This window comes from Antedon bifida, chromosome 11 (genome assembly GCF_963402885.1).
Source record: "Antedon bifida chromosome 11, ecAntBifi1.1, whole genome shotgun sequence".
Lineage (NCBI taxonomy): Eukaryota > Metazoa > Echinodermata > Crinoidea > Comatulida > Antedonidae > Antedon > Antedon bifida.
In genome coordinates, this window is record NC_136236.1 from 5,072,372 (window position 1) to 5,093,121 (window position 20,750).

The following is a 20,750-nucleotide window of genomic DNA, read 5'->3' on the forward strand; positions in this document are numbered from 1 at the left end:
TTAATTTAGTCCTATATTTGTTTCTAATTTTTAATATAGGCCTACACTTTACACCATGAAATCACCTGTTACTGTTTTGGTTCATGGACATGGGAAATCCATTCCCAGACGATTGCATTAAACGGATGTGACGTAACGGAAACACTTCAACCTTTCGGAACTGAAACGAGTTGTAATTTGTTATTGTAGAAACCTCATAGCAACAAAGCGTTCATTTTAGATCACGTAATAATAATATTTTGATTTATACTGTATTAGTATGTAGTATTAGCAGTATGTATGGAAAACAGTTCTTTTCACAAATCGTGTTGTAGGCCTAACACAGGAAATAATTTCGGCAGTGTAGCAAATAGCAAAAAGCTATACAAAACAATCTTACTGCTACATTTCTAAAATTGTGTAGCAAAAAATATCGTACAAAAACTATGTTCCTCGACTAAAAAATCAGTTTGATTAGCAATATTGCTAAACAAAATTTAAAATGAAAATTGTCCTTGATTGTAGATAAATGAAATTTGCAGTGCTGCACCAAATGGGGGTAAAGAGAAGTGTGAAATGTAACGAATTTACATAGTTGGTAAATTCCCTCCGTGTGTCTTAAGAAACAGGAGGGAAATTACCAAAGTATCTAAATATGTTCAGAGAATAGAATCACAAACAACACTTAATAGCAGTATGAACCTTAAATGCAATACCAGTTAATATCCGTAAAATTAGACAAACATATTTCAAAAGATAAAGCAAATGACGGTATACTATGAAAAAGAAATAAAAGATAAAATCTATAAAAAAAAATAATAGGCAAAAAACAAAATTGAATTCTTGGAAAAGCCCGTTGGAGGGGGATTAACAATTTCCATATGTCAAAATGGTGGTGAATTTCCATGCAAACAAGTTACCTGATACAATCAAGTTGTAAAGTGCCAGACAAGACAATACCCAAGAGTGTGATACAAAATGGTTCTGGTTGAGACATCAACACACATGATTTATGCATAAGAGCTTGCCTATGCTGATTTATGCTACACCTGCGCTACCTTTACAGGTAAACAGATGTTTGATTCCATGTTTAAATGTATAAATCAACAAGGGAACTTCTCCGCTTGGTAAGAGATGCATCACAAGAGATTGGTCAAACCTTCTTGCGTCAAGCTTATACTGGTGTAAAGTGCTAGACTTGCCCAAAGTCTCTAGTTATTTCGAGGCTTTTCTGAAATACAAGTTTACAAGCTCAAGTAGTATACGTATGAAACGCCATATGTGCCAAAATATTTATCTTTTTACTAATATTAAGTCAAAACTCCGTCTCTTAGACTAGTCATGGAGGAAATTTCCTCCATGGACTAGTAAAGTGCGTACTATAATGAACCTTATTTGGTACAATTTGTCTTTATTTGTCGTGAATTTTCTACACGAATGGTTAAGAAATAATATTTCCACCAATTCTAAATTATTCAGTATAAAACGAAGTACACAATGTTGACTGCATCGAGATATGTTTTATTAAAAACAAAATACTAATAGCTGCTTGAAGGCACAACTTTACTTTAGCCAGAATTATATTTGGAGGAGGAATAGGAGAGGATGGTCATTTATACATTAACATATCCTTCGACCTAATGGGTTGACATTTCAAATGAATATTAAGTAGGTAAAAACAGAAACAATTTCGTTACTGCAAAGTAATCTACGAGTTGTCCCGAATGCATAATATTGTATAATAAGGGTAATTCTGCTCTAACTTCTAAGACATGGAGTAACAATAGATTGTAATATGTTAAGAAGTTTAGATTTACCGTGAAGGATTATTTCTTTATGGATTTACGTAATGCACTTATCAAGAATGGTATCGCATGCCAATTAACACAGGAAGCTGATCTGTTAAAATAGGTGAGTATTCCGTAAGAATTAAATAATTTACGAGGTAAACTAGGGTCACCTTGAATTTACCTCTATCGGATTTTGTTTATTGACATTTTAGAAGCAGCAGATGTTCGATTGTTATGAACGTGTTTCAGTACAACGAGAATAATACTTCCAGCTTGGCCAGGCTTAAGTTGCTAAAACACCTTCGAGCACTTTTGAACTTTAATTGGCTGAAAACGCTTCGCTGAATCGTGTTATTGTTGCATTACTTGGCCATATTTTGACGCTTTGCTGAACTTATAATCGTACATGGCAACGAGCTGTTCACATAGCAACCGTGTATATTCCAACCAATCAGAAAGGAAGTACGCCTCGATGATGCTTTTTGCAGACTATTAGCCTTGAATTGGAGAATGAAAGCGATAAAGGATTTCCCTACAACAAGAGAGACCAAAGGCAGGCTATTACGTTTTATGACAACAAAGGCGATTGAACCAATCGCTGGTTAGATTGTAATCAATCAGCTGAGGCTGTGTCGAGAAACAGGTCAAGGAGTTGTTGATGTTTTGGGAATGGGCGAATGAACGAACAACACAGGGGTGCATTCATCGAGCAAAATTCCTTAATAAAATACAGAAGTTACAAAAACCGATCCGTTGTTACTATGTGTTTTTTACCAAAATAAAAATGTTGTCGTATTAGTTATGATGCTTTTGATTAAGATGAAGACTGGCCTTTATCAACATTTTTGCTTAAGTCAAGATCACTTAAGTGAAAAATAAACTTTCCTCCTCAAAATGAAGCATAGTTATCCAACATGATGTCTTTCCATCTTATGAATTAGATTTTTAAGAAAAATAATACATTATATGTATACGTTAAAAATGTGCTAGGTTATTTTGAAAACAAAAATGACTTAAGCAAAATTATTAACTTACAACAAAGTTAAGATATCTTTTGCTAAGCACGTTTGATAAATGTGGCCTGACAAGGACTAACAATTACTCTTTGTTCTTGTACTGTCAAGTTTCGGAAATAAGGGGTGGGGTGGGGGGGGGGGGAGAAAGGATACGGGGTGTAGGCGGACAGGGGGAGAAAGAAAGGAGACAGGGGGTCGGAGAAAGGAGACGGGCGGGAGAAGGGGTATGTTATAATAACTACAAATACACATCTAGGCATAAAATATTAATATTGGCATGTAAAACAGATGCAACTCTTGTCAATATCATATGGTACCTAGACCTAATACTGTACGCAGCCTAAAACAATATAAACAGCAGTGAGGATCGGATTCATGATTTTTATCCACGGAATGTGTCCCCGGGTAAGGTACACACAGCAGGACCGGCATTCCTTACGTCAAAAACCAGTGGTAGGTTGTCCTATTTTAGTTATTCCAGATTTAAAACAAGGTCCCTTTGTTTATGATTGGTTCAGCGCATTCACTACCGAGGGCCTTTAGACCTATTTCTCATTGCGAAAACCTCAATATTATTTTTGTCTAAAAATGTAATGATCTGATACAGTACTAAGGCCTACTAAAGCATATTTGTATACACACTGACAATATGTCTACATGAACATGGCATGACTAACATTTTGTTTTACGAATGATGGAAAGATTTTACTATTGGAAACTTTCAACATTCAACATTTAGACATTTATGTTAAAAACAGTTCAAGAAATAAAAGAAGCATACATTTACAATAACTTAAATGGTAACAATAAAAAAGTTTTCTGAAACTGTTCCTTCAGGGATCGGAAAAAAAAGTAAAAGAACTTGTCAAATACCAACCCCTAAACGTGATCTCGGTAAAATCTGCCTATAATTTAGTCCAACGCGAACTTAAATTAAGCAACAATTGTGAACAGGCCTATTGAACTGAATATATTAAAATAATATTAAAAATATTTAGGCCCCTATAATTATTATATTCCGTTGATAAATCAACCAAGAAACATCTAATAATATTGGTAAGATAGAATTTTCCTGATGAATCTTGACGCATTTTTTACAAGGACAACGTCGTTTACCTAATACTACGAAATATTGCATCAGGGAGTAGGCATAAGAATACAAGAAATAACTGCCAATCGAGAGGTTTCTATTACACTGTACATTATTAGTGTGATACGTTTCTTTACAATTTTCCTGAATTTTCTGGATGTTCCACTGCCTACTAGATGGTACTGTATTTCATTAGACGGCCAACAATGATGATTCACTCATCTCGTAATGATTAAACGGTATAATCGGTAGATTTATCATATCAGAAGTTGTGGAACATTTCCACTAACGATAATATCATTAACAACATATTCTGACACTGATATTTTTGTTAAATTTTATTGTTATGTTTATCCAATTTTTGCTATTTTTATAAATTGTAAAAACGATTGTTGTAATTTAGTTTTTTTTTAACTGTAAGAACGATTGAAATGAATAAACCCTTTGTTGATATTCATAACATTAATATTTTACTAATACTTGGAAGTCGTATCAAGATAGAAGTGGTTGGGTGTTGAGTGAAGAAGGGAAAATTGCAAACGTATGTATAACAGATCATGGGGACTGCTGACTCTTGAAGTTATAGTAATCTTGTTTACTTTAGAAATCCCTGGCCAATTGATCTCTGTATATTTTACATTATGGATCGTGGTTGGTCAAATAAATAAACGAAATGAAAATGAAATAAAGAAAAGATAGATTTAATTCGTCTGCTGTCTTAGGTATGATTTGGCCAAACATAATTCTGGTCTCCGGTGAAAAGAGCATGGGTGCGGGGGTTGGGGCTGGAGGGGGGTTTGCGCAGATTAGTTCGAACCCTACAAGTGTTGCCTGGCTATTTTGCAGTTGTAAGTCTAAACATATACAATACAGTTATACACTGACAATCATTAATAATATCGAAATGGAGATGTGTGTGAGTAGGGGTGGCGTAGGGTTATCTTGAATACACCATATTGCACAAACAGGTGATAAGTTATCTCGATGACCTTTCATTAAGGTACATTACATGGCCCTTGTCACGATTACTACATTTCATTGTTTAGAAACAGTAGGGAACGGACACAATGTACCCATTGTATGGTGTTCCATTGTATGGTGTTCCATTGTATGGTGTTCCATTGTATGGTGTTCCATTGTATGGTGTTCCATTGTATGGTGTTCCATTGTATGGTGTTCCATTGTATGGTGTTCCATTGTATGGTGTTCCATTGTATGGTGTTCCATTGTATGGTGTTCCATTGTATGGTGTTCCATTGAACAGGGATTATGGTACCGTATTGGGTTTCTTTTGGGCCAGTTTTTTTGTTATAACAATATATTATTAATATCTCTATGGGATAACATATTGTGTACTCGAACACAAACATGGACCATAACGTTACACATTGATTGATCACTTTTTTCATAATAAAAAGTCCATATACACAACAATACTTGATAGAAAATAACAGGCTTTTCTTTCATTTAGTGAAGAGATATGAAGACTGTAACATATATTCTTTGTGCAAGATCATTTTCACCATTCAAAATCCTTAAAACCATAGATTCATTTGGGTAAACAGGTCAAACACAAACGAAAACTGTTTAATTTTCTATCAACATTTGGTACCAAATAGCTCATAACAAAAACCACCATTCAAAAAATAAAATCCTGGACTAACAGCTACTTATTTGGCCTTATTTTATTTCTGTATAATGGTAGGCCTATTCATTGTTGTTATATGATATGAATCATAAGAGATGGCTTTACATGGTACAATACAACTTCCAACAAACGAATACAACAATAACCTGCATTAAAAGCTAATGTCACGTGATTATAATGATTAAATATTAGTGATATTGTATGAGCCTATATTGTCTAATGATGGATCTTTTAATATCGTTGTTTTACGGTACTACCACCGTACATAATCATTGCAGGTGTAGATACAATCTGATCAATACCAATCCGAGTGAGAAAATCAACATCCTGCCAATACATAGTTTTGATTGGGGTGAATGAACGGCGAATGGATAGCGAATCAGTATCCATATAAAATAAGATATCGATGACGTCATAGGCGTGTAATTTGATTACTGATGCAGTGTATCAAGAAATCATACATTTATTATATTGTATTTGCTCTAAAATAGATATAGATATGTTATGTTTCGAATTGTTTTGTTATGTTATGAAAATAATTTTAGATATAGCTTATGATTATGAAAGCCTAACAAAAACATGGGTTAGATTACTGCATTAAAACAGACTCGTTATTCTACCCTTGTACTGTCAAATATATCACAAATAACACTAACAACATTATATAAACTAAACAAAAAGCAAAGATTCAAATGATAAAAGATGGTTAGATTACTGAATTTAAACAGACTCGTTATTCTTATATCTGCATTGTCAATATCACACATAACAAAAACATTACATAAACTAAATAAGAAGCTCAAATGATAAAATCCTAACAAAAACATGGTTAGATTATGGAATTAAAACAGACTCTTTATTCTTATCATTGTACTGCCGGCCAATTATGTCACAAATAACAAAAATATTATATAAACTAAACAAAAAGCAAAGATTCAAATGATAAAAGATGGTTAGATTACTGAATTTAAACAGACTCGTTATTCTTATATCTGCATTGTCAATATCACACATAACAAAAACATTACATAAACTAAATAAAAAGCTCAAATGATAAAATCCTAACAAAAACATGGTTAGATTATGGAATTAAAACAGACTCTTTATTCTTATCATTGTACTGCCGGCCAATTATGTCACAAATAACAAAAATATTATTATAAACTAAACAAAAAAAAAGAGTCAAATGATAAAATCCAAACAAAAACATAGTTGGATTATGAAATTTAAACAATATCAACATTATAACAACATTCTATATAAACTAAACACAAAACAACGTCTCAAATGATAAAAGCCTAACAAAAACATAGTTAGATTATGAAATCTATATCACCAGATTGCATATTATATAAAACAAGGCCATATACATGGCTGCAGTCGCGTGCTCAAGTCAGCCGACTGTTTACCGACCAACCGACCGACCGACATAGTGAGCTGTAGAGTCGCGTTGCACGCGATTAAAAATTAAAATATTGTAGTATACATAAAAAAACACCATAAATTAGGCCTATAGAAACTATTTTTACAGATACAAAAAAAAAAAAGCAAGCAAGATTAAAAGTCATTCATATTCAGAATTTAATATTATTTTTCATCAAACAATTACTCACCATCTTTTGATCGCTTTGATGATCGATCGAAACAATTAATAGACAATGCTAACACTTCGATGGTAATAAAATCGAGATTGTAATGAAATTGTTTCTTTGTCGTATTCGCAATATTGGATAGTCATTATACGAATCTATTGTTTCATTGTGATGGTAGCAAAAGAGAAGTGACACAAAGGAATCGGTAAAAATTACGAATGATTCATAATCGTATTCAATCATTATGATTCTATTCAATATTGTGTTGTTTTCAATTCAATCTTTTTTTGGAATCGCTGGTCCGTAGAAAGTAACAATTACGTATAAATTAAAAAAAAATAAACTGTACTGAATAATTACTATACTAATCTCACCTTAGAATGATATTAATACCTATAAAAGATGATGACTGGTGTAGGAGTGTGATGATGATGGTGATGATAATGATGATTGATGATCATCATCATGATCATAACATGATGATATGATGATTACGATCATCATGATGATAATGAGATGATGATAATGATGATTATGCCGATGATGATGATGTCGATGATGATGATGATGATGTCGATGATGGGGATGATGATGATGATGATGATGATGTCGATGATAATAATGATGATGATCATGATCATGAGATGATGATGATGATGATGATGATCATGAGATGATGATGTCGATGTCGATGATGTCGAAGAAGATGATGTCGATGATGATGATGTCGATGATAATAATGATGATGATGATCATGATCATGAGATGATGATGGTGATGATGATCATGAGATGATGATGTCGATGACGATGATGTCGAAGATGATGATGTCGATGATGATGATGATGTCGATGATAATAATGATGATCATCATGAGATGATGATGATGATGATGCTGATCATGAGATGATGATGATGATGTCAATGATGTCGATGATATCGATGATGATGATGTCGACGGTGATGATGATTATGTCGATGAGGATAATGATGATGATAAAGATGATGATGATAATGATGATGATGTCGATGGTAATGATAGTGATGATGATATCGATGTTGATGATGTCGACGGTTATGATGATGATAATGATGATGGAGATGATGATAATGATGATGATCATGATGATCATGTCATGACCATGAGATGATGATGATAATGATGATGCTGATCATGAGATGATGATGATAATGATGATGCTGATCATGAGATGATGATGATCATGATGTAAATGATGATGCTGTTGTTGTTGACCATGCTGACAACAGGTAATTCAATTAGTGATTCATTGATGAATGGTACTCAGTTCGTCAATATTATTTGATGGGAAAACTGATGGTAACACTGGCAATAATAATAAATTAACAAAACCAATAACTTAACGACCTCATGGTGCTATCTTATTTAAAGTTCCCGGATATATCGATTTAAAGTGTTTACTATATGTATTGTTATTAAACAGATATGATAATTCTAGCGATAATCAGCATATCAAGGGGCCAGCCTTTTTTTGTAACTTGGTTCAGTAGCCTATTATTGTTGATCGAAGAACCATATGTTCTTGTTTATACAAATATATTAATTTAAAGAGAAACTTGATATGCCTGTAAATTTATTGAAAAGGCTTATGATTATAGAGGGCGACATTTACATAGATAATGTCAAACTTCGTGATTATTCTATGCGTAAGCCTATAGGCCATTAGATGCAGACAACACAATTCATGAATAAAAAGACCGGATATGCCGGAAAACAATACAAAGGTGAGGTAACCATCAGAAATAATATGATGAATAAAGGAATAACAAACGGAAGGGGTGTGTTTTTATTGGGTGTGGCCACGATTAACCAGTTGCTGTATCATGTACTGTACGTTTAAGATAGTGGTTAATGGTCTATTACTAACTAAGCAATATAACGGGATTTTCCAATAACTAGAACATCTACAGTTAAGTATAGGCCTACAGAGAGAATCATCGAATGCCTGTGTGGATCAATGTCACTGGGCTCAACCTGTTCTTGGGAGCAGTTCCCATACTAAATTAGGCCTACTATTTTTTTTCAAATTGTATTATAAAGCTTGTACAGTGTACCGCGTACACTAATTACAGTAACCAATCAAACCACGAGGTACTGAAAAGTATATTATTGTTATCGAAAACCGGGCCTTAATGTTAAGATCAAAGAGATACAATGATCCAGTACTAGCTGAGTAAAAATGCACTAATTCCGAATAAAAAGTTATTGTAAAAAGTAATCCCACTGAGGCCTAACCGAACCGAACTCTCATCATAATGGTATTGTTTGAAAAGTGTTGCATTTGTCACAGGCCAGCGTTTAAGCATTCACAATGACGAATATGAACACTTGAATGATCGTGGAGGTCTATCGGTTGAGTGCCTTGTAGTTTGTAAACAAAAATAGTAAACAAAAGGTGGATTTATCTATCGAGGGTCATCGACAAAGTCAATGTCAGGCATCACTCAACCATGATTAACGTACGATCAATGTCAAGTATACAGATTCACACAACAGTCCACACAATAACAAGGCTAGGCCCAAGTTCATGATGATTTGTGTACGACGAGGTTCGGCTAAACCTTGATCTTGAAGGATTTACATCTATACATTAAGATAAATTGCTTGCTTTTTGAACGTCCAGACCTGTTTAAGTACGTACTGTCCTCGTTGTATCAAATCCATTTAAAGCAACACGCATTCCACCCCTAAGCCTACGTCATGTGCTAATAATATTACGTAATTGAATACTAGCATACATTATAATTGTAAAATGCATAATGTTAATAATATCCTTGAATATGCGCGGCTTACGTTATGAAAATGAAATAATGTATCGGTAACCATATCCGGTATAGGAAATAATAGCGTGGTACGATTATGTATTACACCTGTGTTTTAATCGACAACATTATAATCTCGGAAAAAGTTTATGCATAAATTATTATCTAAATAATTGAGGGCGCTATTTGCTGGAATTCTGAAATTTTGCGGGCATTTTCATCAGAAAAATATACGCTAATGTAATTATTAACGATTTTGGTAACAATAAATACTTTATATTGTATAATTTATACATATTTTGGAACAGGTAATTTTAAATATAGTTAGGGTTTACTTAGAGAAAACATACGTTATGTTGTGAGTGCCTAGGCCTACCTAGCATCACCGGGTGGCGATTCTACTCTCTCATAGGCGGGTAAGTGGCCTCCTGTCCCGCGTCGTCATTTAGTCTCGCCCTGCCACAGCTTAGGCCTAGACTTGTCTAACTAAATTATTCCTAATCTGGTGTTTACAGTTATTTATAGAAGCTATACAAAATCGAATACTAACCATGATAGTATATCTGCTTAATAAGTACATTTTGTACAATAATTATTCCTTTTTCAACTGGAAATCTGTCCCTCTTTCTCCACCCCTCCCCTCCTCTTCTGCTGCTCTGTCTGGCCTCTGATGTCCTGATCTTAAGGACTCTTATAACCTAGGCCTAGGCTAAAAATATACACCTTATACGACTGTCAAATAGTGATGTTTGTCCAAAATATTTTTTATACAATATATTTCATAAAACAAACAGTTAAAACAATAAAAAAAAAACACATTTTGCTAATTTAATAATAATTTTCATGTTTACGATAATTATAACCTGTTTTACAGAACAATGGATACATCTGATTGGGTGTATCGTGGCGAAGGAAATTCATCTTTAGTCATCGCAAACACAAAGGTAGGTAAAGTTGGATGATCAATTTGACCATCAAAGAAATGGTAACAAACAAACATGACATAGCTACTACAGTAGACCTTCCCCCTCCCTTCTAAGACCCCCCCCCCTCCCTTCCTCTTCTAAGACCCCCTTCCTCTTCTAAGACCCCCTTCCTCTTCTAAGACCCCTCTCCTCTCTAAGGCACCCCCTCCTTTAAGACACCTCTGTTCATTGGACACCTTTGTTCATTAATTAGACACTCTCCAACAAAATGCAGATGAGACTGTGTAAAAGTATATGCATCCCTACCTTAACAAAAGCCCAGATTAACCCCCACAACATATATATTTTTTTTTATTTCAGACCAATAGAGTTTTCAAGTTACGGAAGAAGAAAATTGTCAAGTGTGATAGTAAAGTATGTTAATTAACTTAAAGAATTATATTATCAAATACTGTACAAGTTTGTTTATGTATATTTTAGGCACATTGCCAATGATAACCATAATAAGTGAATTTAATCACTTAAGCTCAGTCTACACTATCGAACTAAAAAAAGTGTGATGTGCCCAAATATGGTAGTTTATATGACATCATCATGTCCATATATGAGCACATAACATTTTTTTGTCACATAATGTTTGATAATGTAGACAGGGCTTAACATACGTTATAAAACTGAAAATATTTTGTTGCTTACAGAACCCGAAGAGTAGTGACAGTGAAGGCAAGCTGCAGATGTGTAGACGATTGCTACAATATTCTGAGGGTGTTCTTAGACCTCTTCTAGGAGAAGAAGTTGTGCCAATTGCTGTAGGTGTATTCATTTATAAAAGGGGTAAATTATGGGTTAAAGACCCAACACAAAAGTTGAACCTCTTAATAAACAAGAAATATTTCTTCCAGATACCCATATTTTGAGCCGTAGTAAACAATAAGCTACAGCATGGTAACTGTTTTCTAATGATTCCATTCTCTTGAAGGAGAGGTGCGAAAATAGCTTCTACAGTATATAAAAACATGTCTAAAAGAATCTACAGAAAAACATGTCTAAAACAATACTTGTATTGTAAGGTATTGTTAACCCTATTTATAAATGGATTGTTCCAGTGTTATTTATCCTGTTTGTGGTGTTTTTTATTTTCCTGTTTTTGCTTTCCTTTATAGTATTTTTTCTAAATGTCCTGACTACAATCCCACTAATTGTTTGATTTATTAAAGGGATCATATCAATAATATTCTACTACTATATTTTGTGTTCTTTTTAACCTGAGCCTCACTCGCTCCATGGTTCTGGTGGTAGAATGAGTCTTCTTGGATAAGGACTATAAACCGTAGGTCCAGTGTACACATCTGGCTCATGTGCACTTTAAACAACCTAGTACATCTTTCAAACGAGTAAAGGGTTACCCCTGTGACTAGTCCACACACAGCCACTATTACACACAGCCACTGTGCAATTAGGACTGGACCGTTTAGAGGTGTTTACCACCTGTTGGTCCCATCCTTCACTAACTTAGTGAGAAGTTAAATAAATAAAAAAAAAATAATAAAAAAAAATTCAGTTCAAACTGTAGTTACTGCAGTAAACTACAGTAAAATGACATGATCCCTGAATAGATATTAGTTGTGGTATGCTGAGCAGGAAATCAAATCCTGTGGTTTGTTATTACAAAACCACAGCTTAGCCTTATGGTACTAAATCCATATGGTCCTTTATTATACTGTACTATAATTGTCTCCTCAAAAAGTATTTAAACAAAAGACCCTTTAGAAGCAGTGATGCGAAACAAAATAATAAATAGAGAGTGATATACTGTACATGGTTACTTTAGTAAACAAAAATAGTTTAATATTACTACAGTAGAACCTATATTAAGAGGACATCTTCAGGACCCAACAACGTGTTCCCTTAATATGGATTGGCCATAGTGTTAAAACATATATTTCTCTTAATTAATTTCTGGGCTGGAATAATGATAACTGAAAATACTTTTCAATATCCTTTGGAACTTCTTTGTATAAATTTATCAGAAAAAGAAAGAAAGAAAGAAGAAAAATTCATAAATTTATACTGCAATTTTCTCTGGTTTGTCTCTTAGGAAATTGTTCCAGTGTCAGTAGATTTTTTAAAGGGTATAAGTAAAAAGGTGAGAAAGTTGAGGCCAGCTAAACGTCTCGACACTGAGGTTGATGAAGAAAGTGAATACGGTATAAGCCTGCCAGATCTTTGCTCCGTTCAGCCTTTCGACAGGAATAATACTAATCCAGTATTTTGTGTCGAAATTAAGGTAATAATAATCTTTAGGTTGATACCACCGATTTACTATAATACTGTGTCTCTACAGGCTTTAGCAACCTTCTGAAACCCAACCCCTACCCTACCCCATCCCCTACTCACACATTTTTAACCCAATACTTAATTGCTTTAAAAAAATATTTTTAGCCAAAAATGGGATTCCTACCAGATTGTAAGCCAATCAGTGAAGAAAGGTCGATCAAAAGGAATGCCTGCAAATTCTGTATGTATCAAAAATTAAAGGTAACATCATATATTAAGATCTGTCTTACACTATCAAACTAGTTTGACAAAAGTGTGATGTGCCCAAATATGGTAGTGATGTGCCCAAATACGGTAGTGATATGACATGTTCATATAAGGCACATCACATTTTTTTGTCACATAAAGTTTGATAGTGTAGACAAAACTTTAGATTATATAATTACTACAAAATACTTTTTCTAATTTGATGGTAACATGCTTACTTACCATTATTCTAGGGTTAAAATCATCTATCTACCATAATATAATCGTACTCTCACTAACACTGAATAATTGTTTTCCTAATAAATATTTATTTTTAAATGTCTTTCTTTCTGTCTAGTTGGAATTTGGAACATGGGATTCGGCTAGTTTGTACTGCCCTATAGATCTATTTTCAGGGTTTGTACCAACTTTTGTTATTAAATTAATTTGGGAGAGTTTCCAAATCATAAGTACTTAATAGGTTCTTGCCATTTTATTGGGTGATCGTCAAGTCATGATAAAAATTTGTGTTCTATTAATCCAAATAGCCTAGATTTTTACTGGCTGAAGGCTGGACACCACAACCCCTCACAACAGCTTAACAACAATGCTTTTCGCATGCTCCAGCATCTTTGTTTAAATCTAAACATCATCTTCCACCTATTATTTATACCATCATGCTCATAAAAATTCATTATTTTCAAACTATTTATGACCATGTCTTTTTTTAGGAATGAAGAAAGAATGATGTGTGCTCTTTCATGCCTCGTAAAAACACCACAAAACAATCTTAGGATATTTATGGTAAGTCTATCAGGATGTTCTTGCAGACAAAGCTAATAATAACCTGGGACTTGCAGCCTAGTGGGCTGAATTGCGCACGGGTGTGGACGACACATACCACAACTTTCTCCTCCTCTAAGGGTCCCTTTGTGTCGAGTGCTACCACCAAACGACGCCTTTCATCTGTCCACAACAACAGGGGTTGAAGACCAGTAACCTCTACTCTTCAAAAAGTGCACATGTGCCCGAGGTCTCGAACCTGCGCCGATTGTATATACCTATGGTTTGCGGCGCCCCTGTTTTAACCGCCAGGCCACTCGACTCCAATTGTGGATGACTGTAGTAAACATTATTTGTTTTACTTAAAAGCTTTTTTATTCCTAGAATGGCCAGTTAATCTTTTCAAACAATGGACGACACTCGCCAACTCTTCAAGATCGGCAACAGTTGACTGACCTTTTAAAATCGCAATTTGGATCAAGTTCAGAAAATAAAGATGGACATAATTCTTTAAATCAGTAAGATTATTTTCCACAAATATAGAGTTTGATATTATCTCAAAACAGAATTTGAAAATTATGCAATAAACACAAAGACCGAGGCCATAGACATGGGACACACAAATTAACCGAAATCACTGTAACATAAGTCTTATTCATACCTGTAGCTGACCTTCAAGTTGTTTAAATCTCTGTCTACACTATAAAACTTTATGTGACACAAAATGACATCATCCATGTCCATATATGAACATGGATGATGTCGTATTACTACCATATTTGGGACATCACACTTTTTTTGTCAAACTAGTTTGATAGTGTATACAGAGCTTAAGAATGTGATGCCAGACAGTAACACACACACGCTTACCGTTGAATAGCGTTAAAGGCATAGCCTAGTAGACTTAATTTAATTCTTTTATAAAATATATATTGTCTTTAGAGAATAATAAGTGACAGTAAATGACACTGTCATTTGAGAATAAATGACATGTATCATGCAGATTACAAAATAAGTGACATTAAAAATAGGGACATTTGAGAATAGGTCACAGTTTGTTATTGGAAAATAAATAAAATTAGAGTCAATAAAGGAAAAGCTAAATAAGTGACATAATGTGACATTCTTAAATAAATAACATGATTTGTCACTGGAGAATAAGTGACACTGTGGGGCGTAACATATTTGTTGGTGGATAATATGTGACATTAGATAGTAAATGACATTAGTGCATAGAGAATAAGTTGTGCATTAGTGTACTTTCTGTTTGTAATGTAACAGGTACCATTCGCGGATACTTGGTTCAGGCAGGTACATCCTACCTGTGCACGACCTTTTCAATATGACAAATTATGTTCTAATTACTTCAATATATATTTCCTTATAACCTAATCTCATATGCATATAGGTAAAATAACATAACATTATTCATCACTGTTGACTTTTACTACATTGGCCTATTTCATTGCTTGCATATATCGCTATGATTGCTGCTGTAGCCTTTGGAGAGATTAATAATAATAAACATGTTTTATAACACCAAATTATTTTTATTATTATCTTTTATACTACTTATATTTGTTGGCGTCTTATTCACAGTTCCTGTCTGCTAGACTTCCTACATCTAATACAAAAAGTACTCGTAGCCACAGAAGGTAATAACGAAGTAAAGCGACCTCAAACTACGAACCAATGCCTTGAGAGTCAATATAAACCAAGTGGTGCAGGTAAGTTTGGAATCCAACGGTGGAACGTCCATGTGAGTGCAATTTAAGCTAGCCTAGACGGATGTTACTCTCCAAGATTACAATGACCTGCAGACAGGTCCTAGGGTCCTATATACAGGTCATAAAAACCTATACACAGGTCAGAAGACATACATGTCAAAGGTCATAAAGAGCTGCATACCTTTTCCTTCTTGGATTATATCTAAAGTACTACTGCTGCAGGAGCGTCAATGATCTTGTTGATCGTTCAACTGCATCGCAAACAATTTAATAAAGATATTAATAAATAACTTGTACAAGTCATGCTAATAAAGCGAAACAAACAAAACAAATTCGTTTGAAGGACCTCTGAGGTTTGTGGTTCACCGTGCAAGGCACCGTGCCAAAAGCCAATTAGTGTAAATTGTTGCAGCAATATGTGTGTATATATATATACTTGTTTTTATTTAATGAAGTAATTACAGTGTAAGTTTCTTGGAATTACATTATTTAGTAGCTTATCAGCACGTAGTAACTGTAAACTACAATTTTATAAAGTAGAACCTCTCTTTCCCTACTATTGAGTACACACTCCTGTTAAGAGAACACCCCTATTAAGTACACACTCCTATTCAGAGAACACCCTTATCCAGGACACATCCCTATTCAATACACACCCCTATTCAGCACACACCCCTATTCAGCACACACTCCTATTCAGCGCACACTATTAAGTACACACTCCTACTAAGGGGACACTTTCTTGTGAAACGTTTGGGAGGACTACTATTCTACAGTAGACTACAGTACTACCATTATCACTAACCTCTATTAAAGGGGTGTGCATCAACACTCGTGATATTTTAAATTTATTTCAACAAATATATAGATATGGTAAATAATTCCCTGCCACCTGGTTGTATATTGGATCGTATATTAAACGTACAAAGATTAGATGATTTGGACATAGAGGGCATCTATCCACTGTACCAACAACTACAAGAACATATATCTCAACACCCAGAAGATAGGTAAGGATATAATATGACACTGTATATCAAAGTCACTCGTCACCTATTGGTCTATATGTAGTAGAAAAGCTTGTTTAATAAGGCTATACCCTAAGGTGTCTATAATCCCTCCCCTGAAATAATGCCTTATCTCACCACTATATCAAATGGTTACACAAACCAACAGTGGTGTTGGTAGTCTATGAGTGCCGCTTACCTGGATAAACCAACAATAGCCCCTTCTCCTCGAAGAGTGAGATATAACTCGAAAAGTAGAAGTTTTCATTGAATTCCCCTCTCCACAAATGGTATAGTCCATGAACTATGCCCTCAAGTGGGAGCCTGCCCACAAACCACCATCATCAATGAGTTGGGTTCTAGCAAACTTTTTGATATAGGTTCAGACAGAACATACTATCAAGAAGGAATTCATATCAAGTTTTTCTTTATTTTTTTCAGAGAGAAATACTCCCTAGAAGGACCATTCAATGAACATTTTATAGACCAGTTACCTATGATGACCCAGGTCACTAGAAACCACAGTACGAAAGAAACAATTGACTATGCCGTGCAAAAAATCAGGGAGTTCCTAATTGCAGCTACAACAAAGGACTGCTCTATTATGGTTACCATGCAACGGACAACAAATGCAAAGTAAGTTTGATATTGAGGAAATTTCAATGTAACAGACAAAAAAATAAAAAGAAAATGAAACCACATTAAGTGAAACAGAATAGATTTGCACTAGACTACTGTATCAACATTATTTTCTAATTTAATCGTGTATAAATCAGCAGATTATTACTTTAAGGAAGATTTACATATTCCCACTGTACGATCACCTTGAGGGCAGCAAACAGAAAAAGTAAAAATGTTTGTGGTTACTGTTTCCCAGAAAACTGCATTTTGACTCAAATTGAGTGCTTTCTATATTTATTTGTTGCGAATATTTCTTGATTAATTATCGATTAATAACATGTTTGGTGTTGGTGTAAACTTCAATCTATTTACTAATTGTATGAATGTTAACACAATAAGGTACACATATATTAAAGTATGACGTTTATAACGTCTTTGGTTTTTAATTCAAAATATAAAATTAACATTCACTTACCTAAATGCCATCTGTAAATTGATAGTCAGTGGAAATCATTGTGTGTGTTGTCTCTGCAAACTAAGGAGAATAAGAAATAAATATTTTGTTGATTTGATAAACAGCACATGTGATTATTAGCTAAATCTATTAAACTAATTAGAAAAGCCAACATCTCAAGAGCCATATGTGCCAAAATAAAGAAGAGATCAGGAGGTGAAAACTAGAATGGAAGCTTATATAGCTTACATTACCTGGATTTATTTACTATTGCTATTTACAAATTATTTTATTATTTTTCTTAGAGTAGAAGATGCAAGTCAACATATATCTTCAGGTAATGGAAACTTTTTTAAATACCACTGCAACATTGTGGATTTGGACCCGAAGCCTTCAATACGTATTCCAATGTATTACCAGTTAGACCACGACATAACACAGCATTACAAGAAATACCTTGAACAGAAAAACTTGGAATCTTGATAGAGGGAGGCAGACTGGACAGTTTTTTATTAAAATGCCTATTCTATAGGACATTGGTATTATTACAAAGAATAACACAAACATACAGTGGCACTTCATATTATTCTTACCAATTCCAGTGCACTAGTTCAAATCCTCAAATTTCTCACGATCATTGTTGCCTCATACTAAGGCGATTTAGAGAAAATTATATTAACAAAATTTTTGTTTAGATTGTTGCTATAATACGTTATTTATAAAACATAAAAGAAAAAAAAGTGTAAAAGTAATACTTGTTATTATTTTTTATGTCAGAAAATATATTTTGGTTAAAACAATCTGGTCTTTAAAATTTAAAATCTTGAAACTTGAACATTGTTTTAAACAGTATTTGAATTTTTATATAGTAGAACACCTATTAGAGGGACCATTAGGGCCAAACAAAGTATCCCTTTAATTGGGGTGTTCCTTGACTCTAGTGTTAAAACATATTGCCTTCATTTATTTCACAGGAAATGGAGTCCTACTGTACTTTGAAATACTGAGGTATACAGGTTGGAAATATGAAATATGTTTCAAATTCTCATTCTAAGTGAAAATATAGATTATGTTTTTATAATAAAAGAAGAGATTTAAATATGATTAAGTATCTATTATTTTGTGATAGTAAGGATTACCTAATAATAATGTTTTCATATATAGAGGGCAGCAACCAAATTACAAATCGTCAGTTCAATTTCAACAACCTAATATACTGTTTAAGAAATAAGAATACGGAAAAAAAAAATTAAAAAGACGACCCGCATAGTGAGTATTACCTAATAATAAAGTTTTCAAACATAGAGGGCGGCACACAAATAAAAAATTGCCAGTTCAATTTCAACAACTTAAAACACTGTTGAAGGAATAAGAAAAAGAAAACAGAAAAACAATAGACGCCCTACATAGTGAGTATTACCTAATAATAATGTTTTCAAACATAGAGGGCGGCAACACACAAATTCAAAATTGATGGTCCAATAATAATCAGAAGATTTAATAACTACTTCAACATATGGAGCGATGATTCTGATAAACTAATCAAATTATACATATAACCTATGTCTGGCCGTTGAAAATGACGAGACCTACTTAAGAAACAAAAAATGAAACGATTCTGAAGTAGGCCATTGAGATAAAAAATGCAACAATCATTCTCAAGACTATAAAGTGTATCACTTTTACTGCAACATGTCAGCAGTCTATCTCTACCCTTAACAGGCCCAGGCCAGTAACCTAAACCAAAATGATCAGCAATATTTATTGGTAATTGACACTACCTAGGTCTATTAATTGATTGTTAGTTACTTTTTGAGGTATATGTTCTCTTCTCAGAGGGGAAAGGGCCTATGTCGGTTTATCCAGGTAAGCTATGGACAAAACACACAAATTTCTTTAAAAAAAATTGCAATTCATTTGTGGCAACATTGTATAATTAATTAATTACTTATGGAGATTATTTTCGATTTATAGCTATAATGACAATATTTAAACAAATATAACGCTGACATATGTCCAAAGTAAAATAAACCAATATTTCACTTTCTATTGTATTGTGTAAAAATAGTCTCAAGATGAATTAAGGAAATAGCTTGAACTGGAACAGTTTAGTATCTGGGGGATTTCAGGTATAATGGAGTGTTCTTTTTTTTAGTGAATTTGTTATTTTTATGATGTTTTAGACAAACATAATTTAAAATAGCCTGGGAATTATGTTAAATTGAATACACAACAAAGAACTTGTTTTTGTCATAGATTCTCTGAGGAGAAAATAAATATGTTGTACTATTTCTTCTTGGCATGAATTATAGACCTACCAGAAAGTGTGTCATTATTTAAACTAGCATTATAAAAGAAGTAAACCAAAGAAAGGACAAAACAGAATGTTGAAATGATTCCATACAATAGTTCTAACTAACTAAAAAAATCATTCTGCTTGGGGAATAAACACTAGTAAAGTAAAGTTTGCGGTACACCATGTGTTTCAAAAAGGAAATAAAGTAAAGTTGATAATTTCTTGACAGTTCAGTTGTTATGCTATTACCAACCTCTAGAGTAATGCTAGGCCAATTGCGACTTTCCTTTTTAGAAATAGATACTGCACCCAAGATCTTATTTTTTTATATTTCATACACATTCAACAGCGAGTTACTCGCCAATTACAGGATGGATAAACTATTTAATGATTTATCATGCTTATAAACTAAGTCTCATTTAGGGGGTGGAGTTGAAAGAGTCGTGAGTTACAACCCTGGCACTAGGATAGGATTGAACCCCAGGATTGGAAGGCA

General features: G+C 33.7%; 2 protein-coding genes across 2 annotated transcripts in view; one reads left to right on the top strand and one right to left on the bottom strand.

The window, feature by feature from the left end:
* LOC144856363 (uncharacterized) overlaps nt 1-20,750 on the bottom strand; it is a 116,044-nt gene that overhangs the window by 90,472 nt on the left and 4,822 nt on the right. Inside the window, exon 2 of the mRNA XM_078714355.1 lies at nt 17,980-18,039. The gene's annotated coding sequence lies outside the window, so the exon portion shown is untranslated. The remainder of the gene's footprint in view (nt 1-17,979; nt 18,040-20,750) is intronic.
* LOC144856374 (inositol-pentakisphosphate 2-kinase-like) lies at nt 10,134-18,975 on the top strand. The gene is made up of 13 exons (XM_078714374.1): nt 10,134-10,225; nt 10,792-10,861; nt 11,204-11,257; nt 11,542-11,652; nt 12,942-13,130; nt 13,286-13,381; nt 13,725-13,783; nt 14,098-14,170; nt 14,534-14,667; nt 15,749-15,876; nt 16,745-16,886; nt 17,325-17,519; nt 18,264-18,975. The coding sequence occupies exons 2-13, from the start codon at nt 10,796-10,798 to the stop codon at nt 18,439-18,441; spliced, it is 1,425 nt and encodes a 474-aa protein (XP_078570500.1). The 5' UTR covers nt 10,134-10,225; nt 10,792-10,795; the 3' UTR covers nt 18,442-18,975.